This window comes from Limulus polyphemus, unplaced genomic scaffold (genome assembly GCF_000517525.1).
Source record: "Limulus polyphemus unplaced genomic scaffold, Limulus_polyphemus-2.1.2 Scaffold295, whole genome shotgun sequence".
In the NCBI taxonomy this organism is placed as follows: Eukaryota; Metazoa; Arthropoda; class Merostomata; order Xiphosura; family Limulidae; genus Limulus; species Limulus polyphemus.
In genome coordinates this window covers 32,417-43,699 of record NW_013665905.1, presented here as the reverse complement: position 1 = coordinate 43,699, position 11,283 = coordinate 32,417, and the positions used below count along the sequence as shown (strand labels likewise).

Genomic DNA, 11,283 nt, shown 5'->3' with positions numbered 1-11,283 from the left:
GTGTATTTTTTAAGTAATTTTTTACAAGAAAAGTAATATACAAGCTGCAAAACAATTTTTTACAATTTTTTGTAAGTTATAGATTCTCCAAAAAGAAAAATAGTTTCCTTGGAAAAAAGAAATTTCTGACAGCAGATACTATAAAACAAAACATTTCAACTTAAGAAATAAATATAAATATAAGTCAATGAGACAAGGATATCAAATAACTTATAAATATTTCATACTTCAGAATACTACATCTTGCTTTCTTATACTAAATGGTATTCAGAAAAAAATCAACTTTCTCACTATGGACTTGGTCAAACCAGCCGAGTTCATGACTCCAAATTGACCTATCGAATTACATAATGTACAGGCTACTCAAGAATGTACCTCATGAAAAATTTTAATTATTATTATCATTATTCTTTATTTTTATCTGATCTAACCTAAAAAAATCCCAATTTCTACATTTTAGTAACTTTTATAATAATAAATAAAGTATACATATGAAAAAAAGAAAGAAAAGAAATAAAGTGCTTACCTGGGTCTTTTTTTTGCTGTCGACTGTTGATGACACTTAACTCTACTCTTTTTATACTAGTGCACTAAATAATTTTTTATTTAATTAAATAATGCACCAAATAAGATAGAATAATAACAAGCAAAAAAACAGACAATGTCCCAAATCTACCACAATTATTTTGGCTTTAACTATGCAACAAGCCATTATAAATTCATCTGAGCTAGTCGATGTGCTTCCTGTGGGAATAAAGTTCAAACTGGAAGCACAATTGACAATTCTCTGTACAGAAAATGACATAATATAATACATAATGTGATAAAGTAAAACCTTGACTTTCAATTTATTATAAATAATATAGTATTGAATGTCAGAGAGAACTACTGGAAATTCCTGAGAGAGGAGATCCGATAAGTAGGAGTGGCAAGAGGGGTCTGATTTTCTATTTGATGGCTCTGTAACCAAATAAGATTGAGGGCTATAAAAATTATGCTTTTCCTGAGCCATGACAACATTATAATGAGTAATTTACATTAAATATTGTATTCTTGGAAGAGTGGTAAATAAATTAAAGAGGAAGGAATGCCTAAAGAGAAAATGTAACAATTCTCACACTAAGGGAGATTCAGAATTTTGTTTTCATATTGCCTTATAAAATCAAGTACCTAAAACTTATATACCATTAAAAATTTGGATTATTAGCTATGTTTTATGCTATATTTATTTACATATCGTGATAACAAATTATTTAATTCAATTTTGAATCAAACTCATTAAAACCTTGTGACACATATAAGATGTCTGTAGCAAAAGTGTTAATAATAATTTTTTTTTTTACTTAAAAGTATTCTATGGTGACTTACCTTTACTTGGTTTATCTCCTGCTGTATTGGCTAACACTGGTGCTATTAATACATGCATGCAATGTTTGTAGAAGAAATTGAGAAAATCTGTCTTTTCTGATTTCTAAAACATAGACAAAAAATAACATTAATTTAAAAAAAAAACAACCAAAAACAGACACACACACATATATATACTTATTTATGTGTGTGTAATAAAGGTCACTTCAAAATAATTCTTAAGTCCAATATCAAACGTCCAATTTCATTCATGATTGATGGGTTCATTTCACCCATTGGTACCAAAATAGTGAGGGTCATTACCTATTATACAGGTTCAGATATACGTTATAAGGTATATTATTTACTCAAAGGTTGTTAATACATAGAAAAAATAAATTGTAAAATTTGAATTTGTGATGTTATAAGTATTAGTGGATTACAGAACAATTAATTAAAAGTGACGTTAAGTAAACATACTTCTGTTAACCAAAACATACATATCACTTGTATACAAATCAAACCATCACATAATCAGAAAAAACAATTACATACTACAATGTATCATTTGTCATCTCTGTGAGACAAGCAGACATTTTGAAATACAAATGAAAAGAAACTTCAACACTACATCTACAAAAAAACAACTTAAATCAACAAAAAATAATGAAATCAATGATATACCACAAAGACTTAACGTATTATTAATGAGAATTTAATAAAGGTACAAGTTAATAAAACATCTTCTTTAAACATATTTAAATTATCATTTTTCCTTCAAAAATTTCTTCATGATTTAATGATTAACTTTTAACCCAAGATTATGACGCAATTTAGAATAAACTAATAATATACTTACGTTCACAGTAACTAACATGTTGTCAGGATCTAAAAGAAGCTTTAAGATTCCTGAAAGTTGAACTGCACCTCCAAGATCTGAAAAAGGAGGAGTTATTAGTTTTCTGTACATAAATCAGAAAAAAAATCACAAAATTATTAACCAAGTATTCTCGCTTAAAAGGAAACTTAATAGTATATTTTTGTGGCTAATAAAAATCAAGACTATTTGTTAACAATAACTGATACAAGAAATAATTTAAGCCACTAAAAAATTCTTATGAAATTTAGTCTTGATAAATAAGATCTAAATATAACAATAGCAGACAAATAATATTTTGAGTATGTTTAAAGTGGTGACAAAACACGATTTCTCAAACTTCATAAACTTTATTTTTGGTAAATTGTAAAAATTTATCCAAATTTTTATTTTCTAAGTGAAATTCTAAACAAAGTGACACTTGTTTCTTGTTTGATGGTCAAATCATACAAACTTTATATGAATTATATGCCTATTTACCTATCATAACATATAAAAATTTCAAGAAATATTCAGCTCCCTAAATAAAAATTTGTCTTTGCTTATATAATTTAAAGTGCTATGTCATTAAAGAAAATTAAGAGTTGACAACTTAGAAACTTTTGTTAGGGAAAAGAAAAACTTGCATTTCCCTCTTACATGGAGTAATAGTGTTGCCACAATTAAAGTAATACCTGGGTCGAGATCACATATCATCTGTTCTATAATGATGTTGATTATCAGTTGATCCTAAAAAAAAGAGGAAATGATACTTTAGTCAAAAAATAAACTACTTTACCAATAATCTGCAGATACAAAACCAATAAACCTTATTTCAAACAGTTATTAAGCTTTACAAAATTATAATATCCTACCGGTTTAAATTTCATATCAATGCATTTCACATACTAGTGTAAGTGTAAATACAAAGGTTTTTGAGACTTCCATATCAGAAGCATGCCAATTAAAATTATCTGGTTATTAGAGCATAAGCAAACAGGAAAAAAATAAAAGGCTTAATCTAAATTCAGTTTAATGTCTCTCAGGGATGGATTCACTTAAAGGTAATCTCAGAAATTTAGCAATAAACAAATGAAACCCAGTACACTGTGAAGAGTTTAAGATAAACTCAATACAAAATTCTTGACATGTTAAATATTATGTTCTGATAACAATACTAAAACATCCTTTTGAAAAATAATAGTTTTAACTTTAAGTGTTGAAATACATGCATACTAACATGAACAGCTAAAATGTGAAAGTATATGAAAAAAATTTCTTTCATCTTTTATTGTAATGAAAAACTTTAGACTATCTTCATTACAGAATTACACTGACTCCTGAGAACAAATATTCATCCATCATCAAAAATATAAATCTATTGAATACCAAAATGAAAAATGTATTACTAGTCAATAGTTTTAAGTATTAAGTTGGAAAATTATATATTAAGAATTCCTTTGTCTTAGAAACATATACTTACATCATCCTGAGGATTGCTCTGCTGAAGGACATATTCACGAACCATTGGTGGACTAAAGTCCACTATGTATGATAGAATATCAATTGATGCAGATTTGATAGTTTGATCATCCATACCCTAAAGAGATTATACAAAAGTATTAAAACATTTATTAGAAAGCTATATGGAGATAGGCTGAAACAGAAAATATTTCTAACCTACATAAGTTATTAAAGAGCTATATCTACATACTTATTGCAGCTATATTTATTTAAATCTATTACTCAAAAAGAAAAAAAAGAAAAGTTAGTAAAATTTGATTGCAACATTTACCTACACTATATGTCATATCCTTCTGCTTGTCAGACTGGCTGGGAAATGACATAGTAGAAGTATACATGCTATTTAATATCATCAACAGTAATAACCTAAAAAAGGGGAATTTCTTGTGATGATTTTGAATAGAGCTGGGCAATTAACTTGATTACCTATTAATACCAATTAGTTTCATGTAAAATAAAAGATTAGTTGAAATTATGATTAAATCAATTAATTAGCATTTCTGATTATTGCTATTTTCGATTATTCCAACTACAATTCTCATGTGAGAATAATCAAATAGTTATATGTAACTGATTAATGAGCTTTACTATTAATCGATTATCAAATTTCACTAATTACTCAGCTCTAATCTTGAATAAGTTAAATGGATGAAGTGTCACTTTCACTATTAAGAATAACTAGCAGAAACACCAGCCTACAGGCAGCTGTTTGTGCTAGTAATTACTAATCATAGTATTCGTATCTCATTCAAAAAAAATTGGAAAAAATTAACATTTACTAAAAAAGGATTTTTTTCTGGGAAGTACTGCATGATGAAAAGTGTTTGGATTGCAAATTTTGAGCTCTGCATATTGAATCGTTTTAATTCAGTGAGTTGCATATGACTAAAGAGCACAATCCAAATGCCCCCACCCCAGTGGCACAGCGGTATGTCTGCGGACTTACAATGCTAGAAACCGGGTTTCAATACCCGTGTAGGGCAGAGCACAGATAGCCCATTGTGTAGCTTTGTGCTTAACTTCAAACAAACAAACATAAACTTTACTGATATAAATTTAATGTTTTTATATATTGAATATGATACCATTTATTGAAAAAAATATGTAACAGATTTAGAAGAATACTAGTTTCTCAGTACTACATTTAAAAATTACATCAATAAAGATATAACCAAACCCTCACATACAGTCATGTTCTTGTGATTACTTTTATTTAAAATTGTTTTCTATTATAAAGAAATGGTTGTTGCACATACTACAGTTATTTTTCTAATTCTCTGAATCTTGAATCTCCAAAGTGTGAAGTTTTTTTATGGGTTTTGGTTTGTGATGCCATTCAATAGATGGCACAGGAGGTTTGGTTACATACATAGATACCGACATACATACTACGTCCATCATAGTAAGATGATTATTCAAAACATCTAACTTACTCAACTTTTATAACAAATAAGCAACAAAAAACATGATTTCCACAATTTGTACCTAAGGACTATACTTCTAGCAAGTTTGGTAATATTTCTTTTTCAAAGAATTCTCATAATTAGTTAGGTAATTCAAATATGCTACCAACCAAAACTCAAAACTTAAGATCGACTTAACTACAGAAAGAGACAATTACTTAAAACTTGCAATTATATTAAAGACATGACACTTCTTCCAGTAAATATAATCACACACAAGAAACTGATATTTACATACACAACAAAAAAAAACTGAGTAACTGTACGTATAAGGCTTATATTTAGACACATAGTAGAAAAATTATATATCGTAAAAAATAGGTCATATAAAATGTTACAAAAGTAAGTTAACATATACATAACAGAGAGAGAGAGAGAATTTTAGATTAATTAGAAAATATCAAACAATTCTTACCAGTGTTATTTCTAATGCTTGTAAAGCACCAAGATTCAACAATGTCTGAAAATATACAATGATCAAATAATCACACACAAGGTGACAAATATCAAAAACTAAATACTTGTAATGAAGGTTAAGGCAATCAGATATCAATTCTTGTCATTATTAGTAGCCTGTATGATCACCTAAGTCTAACTAGTAATTATTAAGTCATTTAAATACATATAATTAGACACTAATTACTAACTGGTTTTATCCTATGTATCAGATGCTAATCTGCTCCCATTTTTGGAGAACTCCCAAGAATAAGTATTTCTATGCTAACAGTAGCTGGGATTAAATTGTGGACTTTATCCTCTTGACTGAAATAGTCCTTCTTAGGATTTCCCTAAAGATGGCAGCAGATTATTAGCAAAAACATAGGATGAAACTAGTTAGCAATTAGCATCCTTATGTACATAAAAATAATTAGACTTACTAAGCATGACAACAATTCAACAAGAATTTACAATAATAATTACAAGTTTGATGATTGAGAAATAGATGCATGAAGCCAAGATTTTGCACTTTCATTTATTCAGGGATTAAGCCCTGTGCTAAGGGGTTCCAGAAAGATGCTCCCTCATAACATTTTGAAAATTAGAAGCTCTATGATGCATTCCCCTACCTTTAAACTTTATAGGAAAATTATCCACATTTCATAACTTATCTGACAATTCTATGTTATTTTTAGTAGCTTCATGAATGGCCTAAAATTAGTAGTAGTTCACTAGTCCAAGTTTAGCAATATGAGCAGTCAAGACTGGCTAGTGAAAATTTCAGTCAACTAGAATTTCATGACAGCCACAGGCACTGCAGCCTAGAGATCATTACTATATCTTTGCGGCACTGGAATTTCATGAAAATTAATTTAAGCAATTACTATAAGCTTAGATGTCACTCTTATCAATTATAAAAATCCTCTTATTTATTAGCTGTTGACTTAGTAAGGCTAATTAATCTTTGGTAAAAATATTTTTTTAAACATACTAGATTTGATTTCAAAACATGAATTATTGTCTGTTATATTTCTGAGCACAAACTCTCTTCCACCACTTAATCTTGTGTTTTCATGGATTCAACATAATTTTTATGAAAATTATCCTCAGGTAAGAAAAATACGTTAGTAAGACACTTGACATCACTGGCCTAACTGTTTAGCATTGAAATAGTACTGGTATACATATAACATTTTGAAGACTAAAAATTTAAAGATACAGAACTATGACGATTTATTTAGTGAAAATAAATCATCTTTTGAATGTATGGTGTTCTGAGATGCCTTCTGCTCATTACATTGATCCTATACTTACACTAGCTTTCAAGAATATGCAGAACTGATGCAACTAATCTATTCTTGTGAATTATTCAGCTGTCTGAAATACTAAAAGATAATGTGAATTAAAATATAACAAATAAATTTATTGGGCTTCACATTTGTTTTTTAGTCTTTTGAATACTTTGGTCAAGTTGTGAGACATACAATTCAGCAGTTTTTGGAAGTATTCCAAGTTTAGAGTTCATCTCAATGTCACATGATAATACATAGATGTGGCTAAATCTCTGACAGGCTACTAGATTTCTGACTGTTATTAGCTAAGCAGGATATCAAAAAATGGATATTAAATTCAGGCCTTGCCATGTGTCAAAACTGTAGAGCAATTATATGTGAAGCATAGTTTATAAGTTCATTGCATATTGTGCATAAAGCTATTCCTAGTAAATCAGCAGTTTTAATGAATTCTTTCAGTTTTGACTTCACCACTTATGGTTTAGTCCCAACAACAAATGTAACTTCCAGTATTTTCTCCAACCAGTACTACCTAAATTTATTACCAACTAACATGCAAACCTTCAATGACATTTTTGTGCAAAAAAAAGTCAATGCTGTAAATATACTGTTTTGTAAGATCAGGAAAATAAGTGAACTAGATTGTGATTGGTTAAAAACTGCAGTAGTCACATGCAAGTATCAAAATGCACAGCAGTGGTTGTTTCAAAAGCTTGACATTAAGCATGGTTTATTTGCAATTGTTACTGGAACGGTTTAATAGGCAATAACATTTTACCTCTTCCCTCTCACACACACAAACACACTTTCTCCTTGGATTATTGTAAATCTCATGAACAACCATAGGTGACATTAAAAAGTTGGAATCTGTTAATTACAATAAGGTTTTATCCCCAAGTACTCTAGCCACAGAAAAAAATGACTAAAAATTTGAATTTCCCAAGTTTAATAGCATATTCAACAACACGTAATTATAAAAATTATTAAACCAATGACACTGTTATTATTGGAAATAAGATGTTACATATTATTTTACCTTTTCAAACACTGAAATTCTATTTAAAGCTATATAATTTGTTTTTTGTTTAAATACATAATCTGATATATAACATGCACAAATATTGTAATCTATGCTTGAAAACATACTTTGAAGAAAGTTTCTCGACTCTGAGGTTGAAGTGTTTGGGAAAAAGTGCAGAATTCTTTCAGAAATAAAACAAGATCTTTCCTTTTTTCGTCATCTGTTGTTTCATCTGTCAACTGAACAAATAATTCTGCAAGGAACTTTTCTTCCTCCTGCAATAATAAAATTGTATAAAACTTAGTGTATATTTTGTTCACAAGCACATCTTTGTATTGTTTCACAACAAAAATGTTTGGAATTATTCAGCTTTTAACTAAATTTTGTGCTAACTTTTTCTTACCTTTCAGTGGCATAGTTTCAAATAAGCTCATTTACTTATATTGGATAACAATCTCTACATCATAATCACATGGGAATTCTGGTTATAAGTGACCAGTTCTCATTATCCTTCCTAGGTCATACAGGCTGTTACTTTACTAAAATCTACAATTACGAAACTAAGTGTTTAAATCAGAAATTTAATTTTTGAAGAACACTGTTTTAATTTACTATACGTGTATAGTTCTGTGTTAGTAAATAATTTTATTTTTCAAAAACATACAGCTAATGAAAACTATCAACCAAGAATAAAATAAATTAACTTTTATTATGAATAATGTTAATATATCTGACATATAAATTTTGTTTATAATTCAAATTTTTATATTATCTAAATCTTATTTTCTTAACTTAAAAATGAAACATTTCAATAAAATCTCAATCTGCATCACCAAGCCACATGATGTGGTGGTGCTATAACTTCTGATTTATAGATTTTTCTCCTCTCTTATAAAAGTACCAGACAGTTCAACCAATTAGAAACACGTACTATAGATATTGACAAACCAAAATATCAAATTTCAACCAGTTATCTTCTTGTGTAACTGGGATATCACTATATTCGTTCATTCCAGATGACAAGCCCCTCCCATATTCTCTTTTAAGAAATTATTTATTGTTCCTGACATTGCTACTGGACATTTTTATCACCAATATGAAGAGAATATTTTAAATTACATAAATCATTGACTGTTTTGTTTTAGTTGTCAAAGCCAATAGTTTGCAGGAAGAACTTGGTGTATTTAGATTAAAGATGTTGCTCCAAGTAGTAATGGAACTTTTTTTAACCTATCTATATGTTATTTAGAAAACCAGATAAATTATATATTTTTAAGTCACTCTATTCTAGTGCCTAATATACTTTTTTTGTGTTCCAAAATGCATGTATGAAAATTACATATATTATTTTGTGGATAGCCAACAGTGGGAAAAGTAGTCTTACTGAAATATGTTTTAGAGTACAAATAGACTAAGGTAAGTGCTACATTTCTTGTTTATTATGTATATTTTTTATCTATTTATTGTTACATCTTTTTAACAAAAGTAATTTAAATGTAAAAATTAAAAATTTATTGGGTTAGATAAGAAAAGTTAAATGAAAAACATTAAATTTTCCAAGATGGACATTTCCAACCATGGAAGATCTGGGGGCATAGAGGTTTTCTGTTGATAGAATACACAATAGTGGCCTACCACCAAGATCGAAGTTCCTGACAAAGATTGTGAACATTGCACAGAAGTTTATGGTTAATACCCAAAACAAATAAGCCCTGGAACAGTTGCTACAAGAATTACTGGAGCAGGAAAAGACCATGGAATAAGCTGAGTGGAATGAGACCAAGTAAATCATTAGTAGGAGCAAGAATGGTGTGGAGTGAACTCTTTTTCTGGCATCTGAAATGTAGGAAGTTCTGTCCTCAATGAAAAATGTACTTCAATCAGACAGAAGCATTGAAGAAAGGAGAAATCTGGTTTGACAGGCGATAAGGAAATGCAGGTAAGTTGTACATGCAGGGTTCAGTCACTGTGACAATTCCTTGACAAGAGGGTCACAAATGAGAACAAAAGAACTCCAAGAAAAAAAATCTTGGGTCCACAAGGTCCACTATAAGAGATACATGAGGGCATGCCCCTAAGGAATGAGGGGGGTTTAGGGAATCCAGAGTCCCCAAAAGGGAAAGAACATCTCATGCAGGGAGAAAATGAGAAGTGAAAACCTGGTGACCACATATATTATAGCTCACAGGCGAAGAAGAAAGGCTGAATTCGGTTGAGACGAGAAAATACCCAAAAGTATCCAATACTGAGTGGGTGTGAGAAAGGACTTAGATCCTAAAATGAATCCCCACCCACCCCTCCAACTGCATAGCACTGTAAAAGAAGAAAGGTAGGAGAAGAGGAAACATCCAAGAATGGATAAACAGATATAAACAGTCAAAGAAAAAGGACACTAGCCTTGAATCATGAATATAGCAAGTAAAGGTCCTCACTACATCAACAAATAGAAGAGGGGCTGATGGTGAGTCAAAGGGAAGATCAAGGAATGGAAAGTGCAAAAAAAGATGTAAAGAGAAAACAAAGGAAAGAAAAGCCAAGAGAAGTGTAGAAAGGTGTGTGACACATCAATCATAACCAACCACAGACTGGGTGAAAAAGATCACAGATGGGGTTGAAGGATAGGAGGAGAAAAGGAAATGAGAAGAGTGAGGAAAGAGTCTATGATGAAGAAGTGGAAAAATGACTGTCAGCATAAACTGAGACCAGCAGAAGAAGGGAAAGGTACCCACAGAAATGTACGTGTATAATTGTCACTACCAAGAAGAGTGACGGACAAAACTTCTGATAGATGGAAGAAGGAAAAAAAGAAAGAGGAAGGCCTGGAACATGGAATAGAAAGGTGGGAAGGAGACTGAGCCGGATGAGGAATAGAAGTAAAGGGCAAGATCAAGAAAGAGGAAAAACCTGGGAAGATAAGGAGGACAGAAGTCTTTATAACATCTGACCATGTCAGCAGGGGGAAAGGAACACCAATAAAGACATCTGGGTGATGGAAGAGAGACATGCAATTAATAAGTACACAAGAAGAAGGAAGGGATACAGTAAAGAAGAATGTAACCTTACCCAATGAGTTCCAACAGCAGAGGAACAAAGTACAGAGGGACAATGGAATGAATGTCTACAGAAGCCATAAGAAGTGCCTCAGATAAAGGGGGAAGTAGGAGAGGGAATCCAGAAGAGTAGAAAGAAAAAGATGAAAAACACGATATAGGGGAAATAGAAGGAAAAGGTCTTGACCACCAAACTGGCCAGATAGATACCAATGACAAGGAATCGGGAAAAATAAAAGAAGAAAGTCTACAACTCAGGACAAAAGTAATCACAAACGTGAGAGGAATGAGG

General features: G+C 30.4%; 1 protein-coding gene across 2 annotated transcripts in view; it reads right to left on the bottom strand.

The window, feature by feature from the left end:
• The window catches only part of LOC106457144 (serine/threonine-protein phosphatase 4 regulatory subunit 3A-like), a 58,604-nt gene that overhangs the window by 24,318 nt on the left and 23,003 nt on the right, over positions 1–11,283 (bottom strand). For both annotated transcript variants that reach the window (XM_013916531.2, XM_013916532.2), the window contains exons 7-12: positions 8,067–8,216; positions 5,606–5,650; positions 3,687–3,803; positions 2,899–2,953; positions 2,207–2,283; positions 1,369–1,471 (exon numbers count right to left, since the gene is read on the bottom strand). In XM_013916531.2, the coding sequence (XP_013771985.1) occupies positions 1,369–1,471; positions 2,207–2,283; positions 2,899–2,953; positions 3,687–3,803; positions 5,606–5,650; positions 8,067–8,216 (547 nt within the window). The remainder of the gene's footprint in view (positions 1–1,368; positions 1,472–2,206; positions 2,284–2,898; positions 2,954–3,686; positions 3,804–5,605; positions 5,651–8,066; positions 8,217–11,283) is intronic.